Source organism: Arvicola amphibius, chromosome 7, assembly GCF_903992535.2.
Source record: "Arvicola amphibius chromosome 7, mArvAmp1.2, whole genome shotgun sequence".
Taxonomy (NCBI): Eukaryota; Metazoa; Chordata; class Mammalia; order Rodentia; family Cricetidae; genus Arvicola; species Arvicola amphibius.
The window spans coordinates 97405432-97429234 of NC_052053.1; the positions used below are offsets into that span (position 1 = coordinate 97405432).

At 41.6% G+C, this 23803-nt stretch overlaps 1 protein-coding gene and 1 pseudogene across 1 annotated transcript; one reads left to right on the forward strand and one right to left on the reverse strand.

Annotated features, from left to right (window-relative positions):
* Nucleotides 1–1726: 1726 nt before the first annotated feature.
* LOC119819900 lies at nt 1727–2725 on the reverse strand (annotated as a pseudogene).
* Nucleotides 2726–10817: 8092 nt separating this feature from the next.
* On the forward strand, nt 10818–22787 carry LOC119818496 (cytochrome c oxidase assembly protein COX16 homolog, mitochondrial). Its single transcript, XM_038335929.2, has 4 exons — nt 10818–11088; nt 15589–15660; nt 20202–20264; nt 22540–22787. Exons 1-4 carry the CDS (start codon nt 11020–11022, stop codon nt 22654–22656), a joined length of 321 nt encoding a protein of 106 aa, XP_038191857.1. The 5' UTR covers nt 10818–11019; the 3' UTR covers nt 22657–22787.
* The last annotated feature ends 1016 nt before the right edge of the window (nt 22788–23803 follow it).

Here is a 23803-nt window from a genome sequence, read left to right on the forward strand (position 1 = left end):
TGGAGACTATTAAATAATTATGTCCTTATTTTTCTGTCACTTTAAACCAACAACTCTGAAGGGATAATGGGAAGAGGAAAGATACCTAAATTTGAGGCTTACTTTTGACAGAATAGGTTAAACACTAGGACTCAGCACTGTGAATAGAGGTGCTTAACAATTACTGCGTGCTCACCATTGTTGCAGGTGTTATCTGAAGCCCTTAACATTTCACTAAAGCTTAAATAGAGTAGCTGTTGTTACGTTCTTTTATGATGAGATGAACAGGGCATAAAGAGGGCAAGAAACTCACCCGGGTTACACAGACACTAAGTGTCCGCTAGGATTTAAAGCCAGGCAGTCTGACTTTCAGAACACTATGGCTCTACTTTCCAGGTGCTAGATGCTATATTTTGCTGCCTCTTCTTCATATCAGATTCTCAAAATTCCGAGGCAGTACACAAATAGTCTCATCTGTATCGATAAAATAGCTTGATATTTAAAGAAAATAACTTGCCCCAGATGTATAGCTGTTTATTTACCAGATCTGGTAGTTTATTTCAAACCAGTGAGGACTCCTGTAATCTTGAAGTACTTTAGAAAATGAAAGCTTATATATAATTAATTTGATCCAATCATGCTGTTACATTTTTCCATTTTGGACCATAATATGAACTTGAGTGTACTAAGGTAAATAAATGCTCTATAGGCAAAGGAGTAGCACCATTCTGTCTTTATATTCAGTGTTTGGGAGCAATCACAAATATTTACTCACCCTTTTCTATTGCCCGAACCTAAGATGGGAAGCAGAAATGGGTTTTTGCCATAGTTTAATAAGGACTTATTAGACATGAAAACTAAGCTTTATCCCATGAGTTTGTATAAAACTGAGTTTGATCTTTTTTAATAAAGGCAGTTTATATTGTTGATCATTGATGTTATAGGGTTTAAACATAGTTCATAATGAATTATTTGTTAAGTAGTCTGTAGTGTTTATAGGATGACTATTGTGATAGACAAGGTATGTCAGTTATCAGCTACATACTGAACCATTGCAAAAAAAATAAGTCACTGCTACAGTGTACCCATATAATTCTTTGAAAAGTGAAAATTCTGTCTAGTGATTATTTCTTCTAGTAGCATTAGCTGCAGCCCACTGGCTGAATGTGACTGTCCATAGGTAGTACTGCACATGGATGGGTAGTCCAAGATTGTTTCTCACATATGCCTAGCAGTGCCCACTGTTGACTGGAGTGCCTTGTTTTTTTCTCCATGTGACCTCTCATCTCTTCCAGAATAGTAGATAAGACGTTTGCACAGCATTGGGGTGGGGGTGGGGGGCTTCAGGAAAGCATTTCAAGAAGGGTAAATCCCAATGGAAAAGTACTTATCAAACTTTTTTGTACTTGTTAGCATCTTTTAAAAAATGTTTGCTATTATTATTATTATTATTATTATTATTATTAATCTTTATATCCTCATGTTACCTGATTTCCTGGCATTTGACAAACATTTGGTCACATCAAATTACTGAAAGAAATGTTTGCTTGCCTTTCTGAATCATATTTCCCTGCTATAGTCTGCTGCTGGTACATGGGAATTTAAATATAGCACCACCTAGATTTTGTCCTACAACAAGGCCTTCACAGTGTGTCAGACAGACTTGGCTTAAATAGTTGTCAAGAGGAGTGAGGCGCATGTCAGCAAGGAGAGAATCCATTTGGCACCATCATCAGATGATTTAGCTTCAGTATTCTGCATTGTGGGGATATTCTTTCATACCCACTGTCTCGGGCAGCAGGCAAGTCCCAAGTTTCTATTGAAGCTATGGATAGTGGTTATTTCATCACTCAGCTGGAAGACCAAGACCCGAAAGCTCTCACATATAGATGCTAGTTTCACAGACTTGAAGATCATCACCACATTCTTCTGGATATGGAGCCAAAGCAGAATCTGGGCTGTTTTCTTGTCATTTGCAATAATTGATTTCTTTAATCTTGGAATTCTTCAGTAGTGAAGGCTCCTCTGGCTTGATCCAAGGTCTGTCAATCAGGAGAGCCCAGGGAGCTGTGGGCCATGATGATAATGTCCTTGGAGTGAGACAGTACTGGATCAGTTTGTCCTAGGTGAGGTATAGACAGCACTCAACCTGGTTAATAACTGGTTTATTTTTTAGTTCAGGCTTGTTCTATAGCCTTTCAGTCTAGAAGTGCTTGAAGTTGGAGATGCCCAAGGCTTACATTAGCCACCAGTTGTCTACCAGTTCTTCCCTGACATCCCAGGCATCCAAGAATGTTATTTTACTGGTTAGTACACTGCCTTTATCCTCTTTGGGGAGTAACTCCTTTTCGGGCTGAAGTACTTGTGACTGGTGAATAAGACAATCCAGTTTCAGATCTATGAAAGTCTTATGAAAGACTATCAGTTTTCTCTCAAAGCTTGTGGTCCACAAATTTCTGACAATAAAGAGCTTACCCCTCAGCTTCACAATTTTCTCTTCCATCTTCTCTTGGATTGCTTCTCCCATTTCACTCTTATTGTAATATGTATATTTGTAGTCAATGTAACAATATCCAGCAACAGGGGCCACCTTCACAGCTTCCTTGGCTTAGCCTAGGGGAAGACTTCCAGGTACCAGGCCCCCAATGGTCATCTTGGTTTGTGTACTGAACTCCACAAAGGCGGCATTGATTGCTGCAGAAATCTTTCTTAGAGTAGATGTCTGTCCATTTGTCAGTTTCTTCATAGCTGAAACAAGTCAGTGAAGTCCAGAATCATCCTGTAAACTCAAGAGATCACAAGTCAGCAAACTTTCCCTCAAAAAGTCACCTAGTAAACAACTAGGGCTTGGTGTAGGAGATTATTCTGTTCATGTGTTGCTTTCATTGGTTAAATGAATAAAGAAACTGCTTTGGGCCTGATAGGGCAGAACTTAGGTAGGTGGAGAAGACAGAACTGAATGCTGGGAAGAAGGGCAGGGTGAGAGACACCATAGATCTCCTGCCTGAGATAGACGCTGGTTAGAATCTTGCTGGTAAGCCACAGTCACGTAGCGATACACAGATTAATAGAAATGGGTTAAATTAAGATGTAAGTATTAGCCAATAAGAAACTAGAGCTAATGGGCCAAGGAGTGTTTTAATTAATACAGTTTCTGTGTGGTTAAGCTAGGTGTAAGCTAGTCGGGTGGCCAGAACAAAGGGTCCGCTATCCTTGTAACAAGGGCTGGAGGGAGATGACTTAGCAAGTGAGGCCCCTCCTGTGAAGCCTGAGGACCAGAGTGATTCCAGGAACCCAATGAACCTGGTGCCCTCGAGTTGTCCCCGACCAACACTTCAGCACCAAGATGCGTGTGTCCCCCTCCCCCAACACACACACATTTTTAAAATGTTTTAGGCTTACAGTTTATTTTTTATATGTAAAAGCAACTATGAGTATCAAAAAGTATGGCTATATTCTAATAAAGTTTTATAGTAATGGATTACTTAATAGTGATACAGTCAATGTACTGTCAACCTTGTAACTGTACTTAGGCAAACCTAGAAGGTTGAGCCTATTCTTAGGTTTCAAATTCATATAGCATGTAATTAAACCTTTGTATATCAAAACAGAAAAGATACAGTTAAAAAAATACTAGTCTATAGGATTTTCAGCTGCTAAGGTTTTCAAGAACCCTTCCCTGCCTTGTATGCAGTCCATAGGTGGCTAAACTATTGCATGTTCCAGTACTAGTTGCCAAAAAAAAAAAAAAAAACCTCCAGATAAGTCCTTGTTAGACTCTTGTTCACATCACTAAAAATTATAGGCTAGACTTGTCTGAAGTAGTAAAAATAGAAGAATTTTCCCAAATGTTGATCCCTTTGAGTTCTAAACTGAAAACTATGACACATTAAAAGAATGGCTCTTTAAAAATCCCTGGATGTGGAGAAGGCTCAGTAGGTAATGTGTTTGTTGTGCAAGCATGAGGGCTTGAGTTTAACTGTGTGAAAGTTGGGCATGACGTCACTCATCTGCAACACCAGTAGCTGGATGATGAAACAAGAAGCCTAGGATTGGTTGGCTTCCTGGCCAGCCACTCTAGCCAAAATGGAAAGCTCCAGGTTTAAAGAGAGACTGCACAAAAAAATAAGATGGAGTGAGAGGAAGACACACTGTTAACCAACTCCCCTACACCAGCACATAACATGGAGAGGGAACACACAAGCACAACAGCCTCTGAGAGAGGAGCCAGCAAAAAATCACAAAAGTTCACTTTTTTCTGTTTTTGAAAGTTAACAGTGGCTATTGCTGGAATTGAAAGTGAGCGTCCATGCTCAGCCTGCTGATTGGCTATGGATCATGGCATCTGCTTCCTTTGGCTCTATGATGACAGGGTAGTCACCAATCTGATTACAGGGGAAGACCAGCTCAGGCACCCTCTCCACTATTGATAGGAATCTTAGCTGGGGTTATCCTTGTGGGTTCCTAGGAATTTCCCTAGCACCAGATTTCTCCCTAACCCCATAATGTTCTACCAAGGCATCTTTCATTGCCTTCTCCCTTCATCCCTCCCCCATCTCCACAATCCTGTTCCCTCATGTTCCCCCCACTCCTGCTCCCAACTCCTCCCCTCTAACACCCCACCCTCATCTCCAGTTTACCCAGGAGATCTCATCTATTTCCCCTTCCCAGGGTGATCCATTTGTGTTGGGAGCTGTGAACCCCCCGATCCTGAATTTCTTGTAAACGTGTAATGCAGCTGCTCTGAGCACAAGACCTTCAGGAGTTTCTGATGGCAGGAGAGTGGTTTCTGGTGTGTTTGGCTGGGGCGTGGCTATCAGTTAAGGATCCCTATATAAGCTGCCCCTGAACACAATAAAGGGGGGGGGCATTCCTGTTTCAAGGATGACCCGCGGCTCTGTGTGTGTGTCTGCCCTTGCCCGGCTCGCGAATGGTCCCGTAGTGCAGGCTCTGCACTACGTAGTAGAATGGACAGAATGGACGCCACACATTTGACCCTCTTAGGTTCTTCCTTGTTACCTAGTTTCTTTAGAGTTGTGGGTTGTAATCTTGTTATCCTTTGCTTTACATCTGGTATCCACTTATGAGTGAGTACATGCCATGTTTGTCTTTCTAAGTTTGGGTTACCTCACTCAAGATATTTTGTAGTTCCATCCATTTGCTTGCAAATTTCCTGATGTCATTGTTTCTTACAGCTGAGTAGTACTTCATTGTGTAAATGTAATTTTCTTTATCCATTCTTCAGTTGAGGGGCATCGACGTTGTTTCCATGATCTGGCTATTACAAATAATGATGCTATGAACATAGTTGAGCAAGTGTCCTTGTAGTACGATTAAGCATCCCTTGGGTATATGCCCAAGAGTGGTACACGAATTGGCTTTTTGGAGCACATTTCCTATGGTGGGATGCCTTACTCAGCCTTGATGCAGAGGGGAGGGGTTGGTCCTGCCTCAATGAATGTACCAGGCTTTGTAGACTCCCCATGGGAGGCCTTACCCTTTTGGAGGAGTGGATGGGGTGGGCTAGGGGAAAGTGGGGGGGAGCAGGAAGAGGGACGGGAGGGGGAATTGTGACTGCTATGTAAAATTAATTTTAAAAAATTAAAAAAAATAATAATAAAGTGAGCATCAATCATGGCCAGAATCCCACCCTTACGATTCAAACATTCACATGATAATATTGAACTATATTGGCCATTTACTTTATAGAAGTGTTCTCATTTATTGTTTAAAATAAGTATACCAAGGCTGAAGAGATGGCTCAGAAGTTGAGAGCATGTACTGCTTTTTCAAAGAACCAAAGTTTGAATCCCAGCACTCAGTTTGCCTAGCTCACAACCATCTGTAACTCCAGTTTCAGGGGTGATGCACAGTTAATAAAAACTCAGAGAGAGAAATTGGGGTTCAATCTGAACGTCTGAAAAGCAAAACAACCAGCCACTGACTCTTACCTCAACCTCAGTCCGAAATGGTGATCCTCCCTCTAGGAATCTCAGAATGAGATTGTGTTTGAGAGCTGTCCCCTCCCATTTTATGATCCTTTCTAGAACTGGGATTAAAGGTGTACACTGCCTGGTTTCTATGGCAACTAGTGTGGCTACTGGGATTAAAGGTGTGTGTTACCATTGTCGTCTGGTCTGTAAGGCTGACCAGTGGGGCTGTTTTACTCTCTGATCTTCAGGCAAGCTTTATTTATTAAAATACAAATGAAATATCACAACACAAGGGATATGATACCTTTGGTCTCCGAGGGCATCTGCATTCACATGCACATACATACGCACAGATAGGTTTCACACACACATACATACAAACAACTATAAACAAAACTCCTTAAAATGAGCCTATTATTTTCCCTGTGTAAAAGATGGAAATTTGGGGTTTAAGAGGTATGAAGTTACTGTCTTCAGTTAATACAGAATTTTAAAGGAGTCAAAGTATAAAGCATGGACCCGAACTTTTTGAAAAGTGTCCCGTGAAGAGCCATGAGGTTTGATTGTGCACAGACCACTGATTACCTTCTTTAAAAATTAGTTCAAGTAACATTTCCTTATGTTATAGGTCACCTCACTTTATCACAGAAATACCCCCTGCACCTGAGGAGGTGATTTAGAGACCTAATGTCTTGTCTCCAGGTGAAACTACATTGTGAATAAATTTTACTCAATACTTTGGTAACTGATCTGCATGAGGGTGGGGGCTTGACTCAGTAACGTTTGATTTTCAAGTGATTACTTCAGGGAGTAGTTTGTTTTGAGTTAGGTAGGTTTGTTTTTAGATGGTAAGTGTTTTATAAGAAATTTGTACGGTGATATCTGATCAAATTTTAAATCCAATTGTGGACAACAGATGTCACTCAGTCACTTAACAGAAAATATGCATACACACTGGCCAATTCTGTAATGCTTTTATTGGCAAAAACTTGATCATGAGATAAAGGTAGCCTTGCTCTAGAATCAAACATGTCTTTATATTTCTAAATATGTCTCTCTGGAATGTTTTTGCCCTGTTTTGAGACAGGCCTATGTGGAAGTGACTGTGTTGCCCAGACTGGCCTCCCACAGTCCTCCTGCCTCAGCCTCCTAGATGCCGAAATTAGAGGCATGTACCTGAACACCTGGCTTGGAAATGTTCAAGCCTAGTGAGATTGTTCAGCGAGTAAATGTGCCTGCTTCCAAGCCTATCAATCTGAGTTTGATCCCTAGAACCCATATCATGAAGGAGAGAAATGACTCTTCTCCTTTGTCTCCTGACTTCCACATGCCCACAGCACCATAGGACACAGGCACCCACACACATATACAAAAATAAATATACATAAAAACTAAAGCTTAACAAATAATGTTTTGCCATTGGCATATAACAAATCCCAAATTCATCTTCCAGAGAAAGAAGAAGCTCCAGTTAACTGTCAATAACTTGACAGCCTTTAGATTAAATAAAATGGACCTTCCCGCCTCATGATATAGGGATTACAGAATGGAGCTATGGTTCCCAGTTTTTAGCAATGAACCAGAAACCCTCCCGCCCTGATTTAAAATTTGAAGACAAAATGTGTTTAGGGAAAGAAGATAATCATAGATCCTCAAAGTGTCCCTGTTTCAGTATGACCTGGTACCTTGTTAGGAAAACATACCATAGGTCCCTTTCTTCACCTGCTCAAATCAGAAACTGGTGATAGGGCCTACAGTAGATTTTAGTAGTCTCTAGAGGAGTTGGGGACATATGAAGTTTAAAATCACTGGGAAAGGGACAGTGACATGGCTTGGGGTTGTGGTTCTTGCCACCAAGCCTGACAACCTGAATGGTGAAGGGAAGTGCTAATTCCCCAAGTCCCCAGAGAGACAGAGAGAGGGAGAGGGAGAGGGAGAGGGAGGGAGGGAGAGGGAGAGAGAGAGAGAGAGAGAGAGAGAGAGAGAGAGAGAGAGAGAGAGAGAGAGAGAGAGAGAGAGAGAGAGAGAGAGAGAGGGAGAGGGAGAGAGAGAGGAGAGAGAGAGAGAGAGAGAGATCACACTTGGGACAGAGGGACAAAAGTGGAAAACGACTGTCTTAATTACTTTTCTATTGCTGTAACAAAGCACCATGATCCTGAGAATTTAAAAAAATTGTTTGATTTGGCCTCATGGTTCCAGAGAATTAGAGTCCATGACCATCATAGCACGAGGCGTGGCACTGAAGCCGGAAGTAGCTTACATCATTTGATCTACACGAGGCGTGGCACTGAAGCTGGAAATAGCTTACATCATTTGATCTACAAGGGTGATAAGGGGTGCAGAGGGAAGAGTCCTCTAACAAGACCACACCTAATCCTTCCCCAAACAGTTCCACCAATCAAGAACCAAATATTCCAACATTTGAATCTATGGGGTTGTTTCTCATTCTAGGACTTAAGGCTCTAATTTAAGGGTTACAAGACTGGAACAAAACAGTCTGCAAGTTGGGGAGGATCCATGAAATGTCCATAGAAGCCACTTTCAATGAGGTAATAGTCAATTCTATAAGAAGTTATATTTGGAAAATCTCTACTAATATCTCTACTACTTGACAGTGTGACCTTTGAGAAGCCTATTACCCTTTATGAATCTGGATAGATACCTTATATGAAAAGGATAACAGTATTATCTAAAATATATGTATATGATTAAACCCATTAGAAACTACTAGCTGGGTGCAGGGCTTTGGTGGAGTATGACTTAGAAAGATGATCTTGTACATAGTGAGGAGATCAGAAAAGGGCCAGCGTTTGGGAGCCAGGCTCCTTGACTTCTAACATCCGATGAAGACAGAAGTATTACACTTAAGTAAAGTGGACACTGCATGGGTTTTGATATGTCACAGGGAAACAAGATGATGCCACATGTAAATGCGATACAGCTCACAATATAGTCATAAATCATGTAGCCAGGCGGTGGTGGCCTATGCCTTTCATTCCAGCACTCAGGAGGCAGAGACAGGTGGATCATTGAGTTTGAGGCCAGCCTGGTTTACAGAGCCTGTTCCAGGGCTGCCAGGGATACACAGAGAAAGCCTGTCTTGAAAACCCCCAAACAAAGAAAACCCAAATACGTTGTATCTCCACTTACGGTTTTATCTTTGCACGGAAAAGATTATTTAAGACAACAAAAGTTTGTAATCCAAAGCAAGGTGTAATAATTCCACCTGTTAGGCTAGTGCTCTGGTGGAAGGGGGACCAGTATGGTCAGCCCAAAAGAATAAATCTGAAGGAGACTCCATCCATAAGTTATAGCACCCCTATTATTATAAACCTATTCCTTCAATCCTAAATTCTGCTCGACTCTTTGCGGGACGTCTGCACACTTCTAATACTCCCAGGTGTGTCTGCTCGACTCTTTGCGGGACGTCTGCACACTTCTAATACTCCCAGGTGTGTCTGCTCGACTCTTTGCGGGACGTCTGCACACTTCTAATACTCCCAGGTGTGTCTGCTCGACTCTTTGCGGGACGTCTGCACACTTCTAATACTCCCAGGTGTGTCTGCTCGACTCTTTGCGGGACGTCTGCACACTTCTAATACTCCCAGGTGTGTCTGCTCGACTCTTTTCGGGACATCTGCACACTTCTAATACTCCCAGGTGTGTTTCTAGCCTTTCAGTTTCTGCTTCACTCCCAGATCTGCAGGTTTCTCCACAGTCAAGTGCAGAAACAGGAGGGAGGAAAGGGATGAACACACGGCCTTACTTTAATAAAGGCTGTCCTGGACACATCAAAGTTTCCTTTGGATTAATGCAAGTGATGTCTTCCTCCCCCCCCCCCCCATGTTGAAATCTAAACTCTGAAACATTGTTGCTATCTTCCTGTTTCCTTGTTTACTAGTAAGAGTGGGAATGCTTTTATAATTGGCACAGTACACAGTGTTGCAAGTTCTATGTCAAAGGCTATGGGAGCTCTGAGGGAATAATTCATGTTGCCTATATATAGAGTACAGTGAACTTTAAGCACTGCATCCCAGGAGGTGCATACTGAAGGTGTGGAAATTCACGGCATATTCAATAAGGAATACGATGTCTTCCAGGATGGAGTTTGGAATGAACAGCAGCAAAACAACAAAAAGTCAAACCATACCACCACTCCAGAAAACACCGCCACTCCAGAAAACATCACCAGACCGAAGTTTTTAAAGCTCGTTAAAACAACCAAAAAATGTAGTGACGCATGGAGGCACAGCCAAGAGAATCTGATCATCATTATGTATTAACCCGTCTCCCGGGGATGTGGAAGGTTAATTTCACAGCCACTCCCTTTCCCTTTACCCCCACTTTCTCCCCGACATAGTCCTTAGCCTAAAGAGGTAAGGAGCCTCTCCTGTGGGGACAACTTGGGAGGCGACACCAGAAGCATTTCAGTGGCATTAGAGAGGCAAGGGCCGACTGAAAGGTTTTCTCTGGCTCAGCCTGGAAAATGGCACAGTGGGTGTTTTGTTCCCCCAAGCTCTCCTACTTTAGACCTTAGTTGGTGTCTCCATTTGATGGTCTGTTTTTCTTTTTCGTCTCCATGTTCCTTGAGCCATCCAGAAGCACACAAACAGGTCGTAAAGTTGCTTAGCCCATGGAAAACAGGAATTCATTAACTACAGGCCATCGCACATTAAAGTATTATCATTAAAGGTTAGATTATAACTTAAGCCACGATTTAAAGTCTTCATCAACCTGGTGAATTACCCACGCTACTTGTGTATTAGCTTCAGAAAAACACCCATTCCCCTTAACTGAGTTTATCAAGCCAGAAGGCACTAGTCAAGATCCAGACTATACGAATTACAGGTTTTCCAAATAGAAAATCCAGTCGTCCCCGGCGTCCCGGAACCAAAACTCAGAGGCCTCGACTTCCGGGGAGAGGGGGACCGGGAGTGTGTCAGGACGACTTTATTACTTCGGACTTGCGGAGGCCTACCGGGCGAGGACTCCGCGCCCAAAGCCAGTGCTCAGTCTACAACTTCGCTTGAGAGGCGGGCGAGGCCGCTGAATTAAGGGATAGCTCTGGGGCCGCTCCAAAGGAGCGAAGCCGGCCGCAGCTTCTGCCATGGTTGGGCCCGCCGTGTTGCGCGCTCTGCGTAAGAACAAGACCCTTCGCTACGGAGTCCCAATGTTGGTGAGTTGCTGCGGCCCGAGTGGGGCGGGGCTCGGGCGGGGCTTCCGGGAGGGGCGGGGCCACCTCCGCCGACTGGTGTCCGTACCGCCTGTGCTAGGAAGGGGCTGCTGGAGCTGTGAGCTGTTAGATTTTTCCTGGTTCACACTCAGAAGGGTCCTCTCCTTTCCCTTTATGAACCTGCGTGTTGTCACTGTCCCCGTTTCCTGGGGTTGAAAGTTGAGGTTGGCAGAAGACCGATCAGAGCTGGAGCACCAGTAATTATGTTCAAATTTTTGTTTGATCATCGACAAGTTAATTTGCTTTAATACCCGCCGATATTATATTAAAGCTTTTAAACATACTTTTATTACTTTCGTGTGGCAGTTGGCACAGGTGAAGCTCCAGCTTTTGTATTTAAGCAGTACTGAAAGAGTAATAGGATTTTTAGTCATCTTTGATGTATGTGGATTTTGCTTTCATCTTTGGGAAACTATGCAGTCTGCTTTAAGAGTTTCAGGATAAACATTAGCTCTTAGAAAAACGGCAACCGTTTGTGTAGATAAGGCATGAGTAAAATTTGTTTTCTCCAATTCCTCTGCGGTTCGGAAACATTGATTTTAGTGGCTGACTTGGAATCACCCGTGTGTCACTATGGGAACCAATTTGATTTTCTTCCCTTTCAAAATCAGAAGTGAAGAACTTAGTGAAAGACAAAAAGAAAACAGAAAATCAAACAAAAACCACTAAAGACGAGGCTTTCTGCGTAGACTTGGTTTCCTGCTCTATTTTCAGAGTTGATCAGCAAGAAGGAAACCCCTTCGCAGTCAGTTTTTAAGTGGTCACATCAAGTGTTATGAAGACATACTCTGGACCTGTCTAGATAAAACTTCTAAACCTAATTCACTTTCCAGTCAGATGGTCTTCTACTGGGTAAACAAAGAGCACTTTCTGTCCCCACCCAATCTGAGAAACCCTCCTTTGAGTTCTGAGGCTTTCTTTTTCTGTTTTATCATACCATAATCATTCTGGTGTGCTCTGGCAAATTAAACCTCCAGCCATGTAACAAAAGCAACTTCTGTGGATGATGTTTTGATTGTTTACCCCACAGAAGTTTAACCAGTCATTCCTTTCTGTTTGTTGCACACACACACACACACACACACACACACACACACACTCACACTCACTTCTAGAGTGTTTATGTGAAATAGCATTCTTTTTATTTAAAAATTATATATATATTGAGAACTTCATAGATGAGTACTGTATTTACATCATTTCCACCCCTACCTGTCCCCCTCCAACTTCTACAATCCTCTTCTCCCTCGCAAGTTCATGACGTCTTTAATTATTGTTGTTAATTGTTGATATGTATGTATAACACAACTGCATGTTATATGTATGTATAAAGACAGTCTGATATAGTATTGGTCTTGTGTAATCCAAAGTAGTATTTTTTTTAAATAGCTAAGAATATTTTATATGTATAATTGTTAAATATAAGCTTCTTATTGTGGCTGCTACTTACCTAAAAATCATGGGGGTGAAGATAAAGAGCCCTAATACCTGAGAAGTGGCTCTCTAGACTGCAAGAGAGGCAACAGCAGGCGAGAGCGTTCTTGGAGAGAAGAAAGCATCAAGTTAAGACAGTTCCTCTAACTGAGCCCCTGATCTAGTGAACACAGAGACTCTATGTCAACTGCTAGGTTGTGTTTTGTTTTGCTTTTTACTCCCCCTGTCCCATCTTTGAACACATATCGTAGATGCTCTCCCCATTCCTTGTCCTTCTTGGTTCTGGATTGGTCATTTATTTTTTTCTTTTTTTGTGAGAAGTTTCAAAGTTACAACTGTGAAGTTTTGTTACTTTTATGAACCTCAGATTTTAAATTTATATCTCATACTTTTATACTCTTTATATTTTAATTATTTAATCAGTGATATAGGGATCAACCTTTTTTCCACCTAATGGCTAAGCTTTTGCTTCTCTGGCCTGAGAATTACAGCCAGTTCAGTTTCTGGTAAAATAGCAGTGGCAGTTTGAAATCTCTTTTAAGAGTTTCTGCATACTGAGAAATGTGGCCTACACGCCATGACTCCTTTATCACGTGATAAGAAAAAGGGCAATGTCTTCCAAATGTTCAACTTTTCAAAATCATAAAATTGAAAGAAATTCTCCACAGGCAAGACCAGCATTTTATTCCTGGGTTTACCCTATGTAGTGATAGTATTAAAAGAAAAAGCCAATAGGTGGGAAGGGTGGCTCCCGATTGAGAGCCCTTGCTGCACTTTCAGAGGGCCAATGCTCCCCAGAACCTCTCTCAGGCTGCTCATGACTGCCTGAAACTCCAACTCTGGGATATTTGATGCTCTCATCTGACCTCCACAGGCACCTACATGTACCTGCACATTCATAGACATGTGCACATAAACATGCATACATACGCAAATGATAAATTTAAAAAATAAAAAGCTGTAAGCAAACAAATGTTACTGATTTTGTGTTAGCAAAGAAGGCTCATGAATCGAGCCACACTCAGAACCTGAAGAAGTCCTGCGTCAATGACAGTGAATATTTATAAACAAAGAAACTACAAAAATAACTTAATTGGCATTAAACAAATTAGGCATTTGTAGGTTTTTTTGTTTTTTTTGTTTTTGTTTTTGACTTGGTCTTATCAGTTAGTTGACCAGTTGAGTTTCTGTTTGTTTGCCGTCTAAGGTTACATAAACTCTCTACAGAAATTTAGGCATGGAGACAGCTTCATGCTAAACCTTATACTTAAGAGTAGCCTTCCATTTAGTTGGGTGTGCTTTTATTTCCTCTTGAATTTGGAAACAAGAGAATCAGAAGTTCAAGGTGACCCTCAGGTTCAGGTACATAGCAAGTTCAAGGCCATCTTGGTGTCTTAGTTGGTGTCCTATTGCTGTGAAGAGATACCATTACCACAGCAACTCCTATACAGGAAACATTTAATTGGGGCTTGCTTACAGTTTCAGAGGTTTAGTCCATTGTCATCATGGTGAAGAACACAGCATACAGGCAGACATGCTGCTGGAGAAATAGCGTAGAGGTCTATATCTGGATCTGCAGGCAGCAGGAAGAGAGAGACACAGGCTTTGGCTTCTGACACCTCAAAGATCACCCCAGTGACACACCTCCTCCATCAAGGCCACACCTCCTAATCCTTCTAAGTAGTGCCACTCCCTGATGGCTAAGCATTCAAATATATGAGCCTATGGGTACCATTCTTATTCAGAGCATCACACCCTGTCTCAAAAACAAAACAAAACAAAACAAAACAAAAAACAGCAAACTAGAAAAGTCAAAAACACATATGGTGTTGATTTATAGCCTTCAGTAAAAATCTATTATAAATTTTCCAGCATAGCATAGTAGCCTCCCTTACTGAGGTTTTACTTATTGTGTCTCATTTGTTATAAAGGAAATAAATCACATGGAAAGTTCCAGGTATGAATAATTCATAAGCTTTACATGGCATTTATTACAATATATCATCACTGTTGTACTTCATTATTAGTTATTGTTGCTAATCTTATTGTACCTGTTTTGAAAATTAAACTTTGATAAAAGGTATATATGTATAGGAAAATATATAATGTATTTAGCGTTCAGTATTTGTCCAGGTTTCTTTTTTTGTTTTGTTTTTTTAATATTTATTTATTTATTATGTATACAATATTCTGTCTGTGTGTACAGCTGCAGGCCAGAAGAGGGCACCAGACCCCATTACAGATGGCTGTGAGCCACCAGGTGGTTGCTGGGAATTGAACTCAGGACCTGTGGAAGAGCAGGCAATGCTCTTAACCTCTGAGCCATCTCTCCAGCCCCCTTGTTCAGGTTTCTGTAGTGGTATATTATTTGTGCTTTAATAAATAAAGCTTGCCTGAAGATCAGAGAGTAAAGCAGCCATACTACTCAGCCATACAGACCAGGGAGTGGTGGCACACCTTTAATTCCAGGAGACAGAGGTGGATGGATCACTGTGAGTTCAAGGCCACCCTGGGCTACACGAGATTGCCTCTGTCTATAAAAGAGAAGCAGAGCTCACACAAAGGTGATCCCAGCACTTGGGGTCACACACCTTTAATCCCAGCACTAGGGAGGTGGAGACAGGAGTGATATGGCTGGGCGGAGAGAGGAATAGATAGAGGAAGAGAAGTAACTCAGTGTAGTGTGGAGTTTGAGGATTCGTGGGAACAGGATCTCTCCTTCTGTCTGAAGATTTGGCAGAAGTGAAAGGGCTTTCTAGTGGTTGGTTGCTTTGCTTTTCTTATTTCAGGCTGAGCCCCAATATCTGTCTCTGGGTTTTTATTATTTGTGCTACAGGTTTCAGGGGTCCCTGGAATGCCTTTGAGGACAACCCCACCACATCTACTTTTAAATAATGAGTAAAAATTTTCGATAGCTTTTTATATTCTGTCTTAGGCTTTGTCCAACTGAATGAGCTCAGCTGCAGCCGCCCTTCTGTTTCCTATAGCTGTCCCTTTCCCTTGTTTCAGTTGCTGGTTGTTGGAGGCTCCTTCGGGCTGCGTGAATTTTCACAGATTCGATATGATGCTGTGAAGATTAAGGTAAGAACTGTAATTGGTGTCTGACTTGTGTCCAAGTATATGGTTTTTGGTTAGGAGACTTATATGCTCATTTCATTTAGCAATATTAATCTGTCTTGAAAAACCTAATAGGTGATCTTTGAGCCCTCCCTTATTTAAGATATCACTAAGGAGGCCATGAAAGTGAACCATATAAAGCATTTGGTGACAGTTCTTTGTATTCATTAGGGAATTTATAATATCATTGTTTCTCCCCCAAAATATTCTCAGATGTAGTTGTTTTTAGGATTTATAGGGAGCTAAAGAACATGAACGAACAATCTTACTTCATTTTATTTTTCTAAATTATAAATTTTATTTCTCTAAATTATAAATTTAATGTCAGTAATGTTATAAATACATTGCTGTTTCTCATTAGTAACTGATACTAAAATAAAGTATAATAAAATATATAATATTATATATAATATATTGAATAAAGATAATTATCTTTTATAGTATATGTGTTGTGGTAGGATTATAGTAGGGCCTCTGTTTTACAGGTGTGGAAATGGAGGTCCAGAAAGGTGCATACAGTCAACTGACCATTCCAGAACAAAACTAGGATTCTCGTCCTCTGTAATTAGACATTCACTGTCAAATTTATGCCACATAGTTAACATAAGAACTCTGCTTCATTCATTGAGAAATATGTTGTAATTTGGGGAGAGGGAGCATATACTTGATATGTGAAGGTTTTTCTGAGTAATATGTAATGTATTATCACATGCCAATACAGACATTGTTCACTTTGGTAATGGACCCTCCATTGCTACATCACACCAAGTAAAATGACTAAGTGTGTATTTTAAGTAAGGCAATTGTGAATAGGACAGTCTTTGACTTGCCTATACATTGTGCTTTGTTACAAGATACTACTATCTTAATATTTAATGTAAATATTGTGGCCCTATTTTTAAGATCAGACAATGAAAATAAGGATAACCATAACAGCAATGTTATATGATCCAGACGCACTGGAAAAGGAAGTTAAATAATTCTGTTACTATAGATGAAAAGGACACAGACAGCTGGATTAGGGAGTTAAATAACCGAAATAGCCTACTGCACAATATGCAAAAAGAAATTGCAGTTGGGTGGTCTGGAGACATGGCTCAGGAGTAAGGAGCATTGCTTACTCTTCCAAAGGTCCTGAGTTCAATTTCCAACAACCACATTGTGGCTCACAACCATCTGTAATGAGATCTGGTGCCCTCTTGAGGAAGTCATCCTCACCAACTTAGATCATGAAACCCAATATGGACAAGTTCAACTGAACCACCATATACGGGCTGCCCATGCTTCAGCATTCCAGGACATAAATTTTATTTCATTCATATTGAATACAGGGATGGAACACATAAGAAGACTGGATCTCACATATCCAGTACAAGACAGACAAGTACTTACAAATCAATCTTAAATTGGTTCATCTTAAAATACCAATTCTTAACCTCAAATAGTAATTGTTGAGTTAACTTGTGCATACCACACTAACTTATTATACTTTGACTGATCTACTTATTAAAATTACATTTTTCTGATTAGAAAAGGTAGAACTAAATATAACTTAGTGGTGAACAAAAGTTGATCTTGTTCAGTCTTATCATGGGTCATCCTTTCTATTCTATTATACACAGTGATAGCTTGAGCTAGGGGTGGAACTCAGTGGTAGAACACTTGCCTAGCATACAGAAAGTCCTGGGTTTGACCTGCAGCCCAATGAGAGAGAGAGAGAGAGAGAGAGAGAGAGAGAGAGAGAGAGAGAGAGAGAGAGAGAGAGAGAGAGAGAGAGACATGGAAGCAAGAAATGTTTTCCTGAACTCTTAGGCACTCTAATGTAGGGGGGAAATGGAGTTTCAAGTTGTCATTTTATTCTTTGAAGACTGTAAGCAAAAAAAAAAAGCGGGGGGAGAAGCATAAAACAAAAAGGTTGATGTTTTATAAAATGCTCCCCCTCCCCCAGTTTTCTTTCTGCTTTCTACCTGGGACTTTAGAGTCCATAGAGTGTACTATTAAACTATGCCTAAGTTCAAGGGCTGTAAGAGCTACAGAATGCATGTTCCTGTTAAACTATGGCTAGCTGCAGGTGACTGTTAAGAGTTGTAGCGTGTCCTATTAAGCTATATGTAAGTGCACGGGCTGTAAGAGCTGTAGAGGGTACTGTTAACCTTGTGTTTGCTCTCAGCCTGTATGAGCTGCAGGGTGCACTGTTAATCTGTGCCCATCGCTGGATCCCGTTGTCTTATCTTCTCACCACTAAATCTGTCTTTTGTTACACTGTGTTTCTTACTAAGTGCATCCTTTGACTTTGTGATTTGGTACATATCTTTTACTTCTCAGCTGTTCGTCTAATTCTTTACTATGTATTTCAGTACTCTAGAGAAATTTTCCATGGTGTCATATTTTATCCCTTTTTTTTCTAAACTCTTTGTGAGTTATAATTACTTAAAGGGCCAATCTCCCATAAGGATATAATTGTTTAATTCTTCTTCATTTTTGACCATATGATTATGACTTTGAATATGCCTTACAGTTATTTTCAGTTAGATATTGATTATTGTTTATAAGTAGCTGTAGATGTTCTAGATGGTATTGCTTTCCTTTAGAAACAATTTATCTTTTTTTTTTCCTAAGCAGTAGGGTGGAATCTGGTCCCCTTAATACCTGGGTGTGAGCCGGGTCCTGCCTGACTTGATTAAAGTTGGAGTTAGCCTTCGTGCACCTCTTCCTCGTTCTTGTTCTTAAGACCTCACCCTACATGACTTTCAGTTAGGGTCCAGGAAGCTCACCTCTACTTTCCAGAGATTTTCAGCCTAGCTATATACCTGTCTTATGAGTTTAGAATATAGTAATTTCTTTGATGGAGATTATCTCTGTCATGTGTCATTTGCTTTCTGTTTTTGTTTCTGTAGCCCTGTGTGATGATTTCTCTAGCCCCTAGTAGCTGCATCTACCTGGCTTCCAGCCTTGGCTCATCTTGTTTTTAAATTAACATCTAAACTGCACAGAGTGATAAGCTTCATCATGGCATTTCCATACATGTATGTAATGTGCTTTGAGAATATTGGCTCCCCTAGGATCCTTCCTTGCCCCCCTTCTCCTCTCCCCTTCTCCAATACACATTTCCAATAATCCTTTTACTTTCTGTTCTTATTTTTTCCACAGTTTTCATATATGAGAACACCATGTGATACATAGCTGTCACACTAGGCCTTGGTTATGATTCTGTACTTCTTCCAGGCTTGGCAAGTATAGCCAAGGGGGAAAATGAGTTTCAACTCCAATTCTCAGCTCTTAGAAAACCCTCTTATTATAATGGAACTTTTCTCTGTTGAGCCTTAAACTGAAGACTTAATTTAGTTTTTATTTGATTTTATTTGATTTTTTTCTTGTTTCACAAATTATTTTGACATCATTGGATACCTTTTTGCTCTTACATTGTACAGGAAATAGAGGTACAAGAAGGTAGCTTATGGAAATGTACAGTGAGATAGTGTTTGCTGATAAGGGGGAAATGGCGTGTGACCAGTAGCGCTGATGTAATTCTGGATTCTCAGGCACACCTGTGTTGGGGTTTTTGGATTTACTTGTCCTAATATACCTTGTTTGGATTTGTGTCATTTGTCTCTATCTATGTATCATTCTAATGGAGTCCTGGGATAACCCCCGGCTCACCACTTTGCTCATAGGCTGCTCTTAAGTCATGCACACACAGCTAGTCCATTCACTTTGTCTTGTTTGTTTTACCGGTCACACTCTTCTTGGTGACGTGCAGGCAGCAGGTATGCGCTTCAGTGAACCTCCGTGGAACCCTAAAGATTGTATTGCTTGCTCTTTGTTCGATCTGTGGAATGGGTTCTTTTGTTTTTTAAGTGCATTATATAGTAGCACTTTAAATATTTCTGTGCTACAAAATCTACAGAATCTGGAGGCAGAAGACCAGTGCTCAACACTGCACATGCGTCTTTCACAAGTTATTCAAGTGTCTGTGCCAGCTTTCCTGACATGTAATAATGAAGATGGAATTCATGCTTATCTTAGAGGTTTTGTGAGCATTAAACAAGATGGTGTGGCTTATGTCTAGTGCACCAATGCTCAGTGTGCATCAGCGGCTGTTAGTGGTGTTGTGTACTAATTACCACAGAGGAGAGCAGAGATTTTCACATATGCCCAGTGTGCATCGGCGGCTGTTAGTGGTGTTGTGTACTAATTACCACAGAGGAGAGTAGAGATTTTCACATATGCTTTCAATGGACTGAACTGTCCCAGCCATCTTTCCTATGACTTTGTTTGAGATAAGGTCTCACTGTGTCCCTGGCTGGCTCAGGACTCACGATGTAGACCAGGCTGGCCTCAAACTCTCAGAAATCCTCCTGTTTCTGCCTCCTCAGTGCTGGGATTAAAGGCATGTGCCACCAGGCTTCAGCTCACCTATGACTTTTAAAAGTCAGAAATGAAAACAAAATGAATGTGAAAGAATTTAGTAACATATGTTTGTTTGTTTTTTTCCTTTTCAACAGGTTGATCCTGAATTGGAAAAAAAATTGAAAGGAAATAAAATAACTTTAGAGTCAGAATATGAGGTATGGTATGTTAATATTCTATGTTTGTAACAATCTAACTAGTCATCACTGGTTCTAGTTCTTAAGATAAACCTGCAGTGAAGAAAGAATAAATTTAATCTGACTGTGTGACATATGGTAAATTACCTAAGATCTCGAAGCAGAAGTGCTGGAGATTATAGTTTCCAGGTAAACGTCACCAGTGGGGCACTACAAATCTGAGCTGTTACAAATCTGGAAGCTCTTTGTTGCTTGGTTTGTTCTGTAAAGGGGAATCTGGGGACAAGCCCTATTGTTTCCTAGGCCTGGTAACTTGGTAACACCCGTGCCAGGGCATTGTCCCGGCTTGGTTCTAAATGTGGTGTCATGAGCCTCAAGTAAGTTTAACTCTTGAGCAAAGTGGCCTTTTAGTGTCTTAGCTGAGTGTCAGGGAGCAGCGAGTACTGAGGAGAGGTCTGCACTCTGGTGGGCTGGGTGTGGAGCCCCCCCAACTGCACCCCACCCCTCACCCCAGCTTCCTGGCACTTTCCTCACTGTGTCTTAGGCTCCTCGTTCAGTCCTGTGGCAGCTGGGTGTTAGGTGGAGGCTTGGGTCATGCCTAGCACGCGTGCACAGCCTGGTGTTCAGCCGACTGCATGGGTTACAGATTGTCTACCAGGAGTTCTTCCTGTACATGACCTCTCCAGACAGCATGTTCTCATGACTCTGTCCTGCCAACCTTGGCTCACAGCTTAAGAATTATTTCAAATTCCCGTGAGCACATGTACCTTGATGTATCTGGAGAGTGGCTTGCTCTAGTAACACCTTCTCCCAGGACTGGTGGCACATGTTTGCGATTCCAGTGCTTGGGGAGACGGAGGCACTAGGATTGCTGCTAGTTTAAAGCCATCTTAGGCTACATAGTGAGTTCAAGGCTAACCTGGGCTATATAGACAATGTCTCAAAAAAAAAAAAAACCCAAAAAACAGAAATAACTAAACAAAAGATCTTTTGCTACCTTGAGAATCTAAATGATCTGAAGTTTAGATAGTTTCATAACCATACTTGAAAATACTGATTTGCTAAATTAATAGCATCTTGTACATCCATATGTATGTGATACACACTCCTGACTTTTCAAGAAAAATGCTTTCGTTTACTGCTTTCCTGTCATTGGGAGAAACCTTGAGCTGTCTGCTTGAGGAAGTCAGTGCTGTGTGGACAGCACTGCTATGGGGCTTCATCTGGGAACAGATTTTCCTTGCAGTTCTGTAGAAATGATAGGAGTTAAGAGCCAGATATAGAATATTTTGTCTCACCTTTTAGCAATCACTTACAATAAGAGTCGATGTCAGTCAGGCGGTGGTGGCGCACGCCTTTAATCCCAGCACTCGGGAGGCAGAGGCAGGCGGATCTATGTGAGTTTGAGGCCAGCCTGGCCTACAGACTGAGCTCCAGGACAGCTAGGGCTGTTATGCAGAGAAACCTCGTTTCCGGGGGTGGGGGTGGGGGAAGAGTTGATGCTGGGGTGGCCTGGGCTATGTGCTAAAGATTGCATAGTCAGTAAAAGAGCTGATAACCTAGTTGATACTTAGCTCTAAGCATCAAGGGAAACATAGATCATTTTCTCCATGTTTGGATTTAAATTGCCCATTGATCTCTCCTAGCCTTTTCCTCCCCTCCTTAGTTATTCCAGAACAGAGGCAGGTGTATAGAAGTGACCATTCGAAAGGATAAGGGACCTTTTCCGTCCATCTCTTTTCTCTTGCCTTCTTCCTGTGCTCAAGACATTTCAGACTACGTGAAGCAGGGATGTTCCAAAGTGTGGTTGGGTAGTTCTGCTCGCTGATGAATGAGTTCCCTCAGGTTGCCCGTGGAGAGTGGCTTCAATCTGAAGCCCAGCGTCGCTTCTCAGGCACCGAATAAGGAGCTTGGTCCTTTTCTTTCTTGTGAAGATGTCAAGGTCTTGTCCGCAGTGACCCACACCAGCCCTTCAGCTGTTGCTACACTAGAGCAGTTTCACGTCTACTCTTCTTTGCCCAGCCTCTCCCTTCTTTGTGCTCTCAGAAACAGAGCGTAGACGCCTTCTGTCACTAATAGTTTGTCCTTATGGGGAAAGGTAGAGGTGAAGTCTCTCCACAGCAAGCCAGGAGAGTTCTAAACCTCAGGAAGCTCTTGAGCTTGCTTTGGAGTTGGTTTATTTCCTGAACTTGTCTGGGAGCTTGTTGGGTTTTCCTTCCCTACTCAGCACTCAGCGATGCCTCATCCAAAGCCCCTGGGCATCGGTACTAATGTGTTTAACTTCATGATTCTATAGAAAATAAAGGACTCCACTTTTGAAGACTGGAAGAATATTCGAGGCCCAAGGCCCTGGGAAGATCCTGAACTCCTCCAAGGAAAAAACCCAGAAACTCTTAAGCCTAAGGCAGCCTGACTGTGCTCAGCTTTTCAATAAAATGTCCTCTCCTGGCCCTGTACTTCACTAGGAAGAAGATTCCCGACCTGTACAGACTTGGATGTGAGTAATGTGATGGCAGAATGTGTTGATTAAAAAGTCAAATGTGAGTCTTTATGCTTTCCGGTCAGTCTGCTTACAGATAAAAGGAGCAGTGTTGAACACACACACACACACTACACACGCACACACACACACACACACACACACACACACACACACACACCCTAATAAAAATGTGACCACTGCTACCATAATGAGCCATATGTCCTCTTTCTACCAGCCACTAGTACATTTGCTACCTCATTTTGGATTCTGATGAAAATCATAGGCTGGGATCCAAATTTTCCCAATAAAATTGTGACTTTATGTTAAACTGATAAATAAGCAGTCATAATCTAGTAATGGTCTGCCTTTTATTCCTAATACTTCATAAAGCAACCTCTGAAACCATTGAACCGATTAAGGAAATTGTATCATTTCCCGAATCTATGTGCAGTGCAGTGCATGCCGGTAGGAAGATGCCACGTTCATGGCGGTTATCAGACACCTGCGGCATGGGCTGGAAGTCGGTTCTGGTTTGCCTGTGAGATACGCTGTGGTCTGATTCCTCAGCAAAGTGGGAGGGAAGGCAGGGTTTGTTCTTAAACCAACAGCTCACTTTCCCCTTTCACCTCTGCTTAGGCAGCCCCAGTCCTCCACCCCGTGTGGTTTTAATGCCTGACGTTTCAGCTGCAATAGCCCCACGATCACTGCTCCTCCAAACAATAAAACCACCCTACTTTTCCCTCTCCCAGACTTCCAGTTTGTTCCAACAGGTTACACTTAGTAATCTCAGAATGTTGTTTAGTGGATAATGACAAACTGATTTCAAAGTTACTGTCTTAGTTACTTTTCTTTTTTTATAATTTATATTATAAAAAAAAAACAAACTCTTTTTTACCAATCCCAGTTTCCACTCCTTCCCTTCTTCCCATTTCCTCCTCCCGCCCCCCATCTCACCCTCCTATCCACTCCTCAGAGAGGGTAAGGCACATTGCTTTGGGGGAGGTCCAAGGCCCTCCCTACTATATCTAGGCTGAGCAAGGTATTCATCCAAAGAGAATGGGTTCCCAAAAAGCCAGTA

Bases quoted from the DNA above. Each gene is read 5' to 3' on its own strand.
- LOC119818496 (XM_038335929.2), top strand. From the start codon at position 11,020: ATGGTTGGGCCCGCCGTGTTGCGCGCTCTGCGTAAGAACAAGACCCTT. The intron at 11,089-15,588 runs GTGAGTTGCTGC...CCCTTGTTTCAG, and splicing joins GCTACGGAGTCCCAATGTTG to TTGCTGGTTGTTGGAGGCTC. The intron at 15,661-20,201 runs GTAAGAACTGTA...CCTTTTCAACAG, and splicing joins ATGATGCTGTGAAGATTAAG to GTTGATCCTGAATTGGAAAA.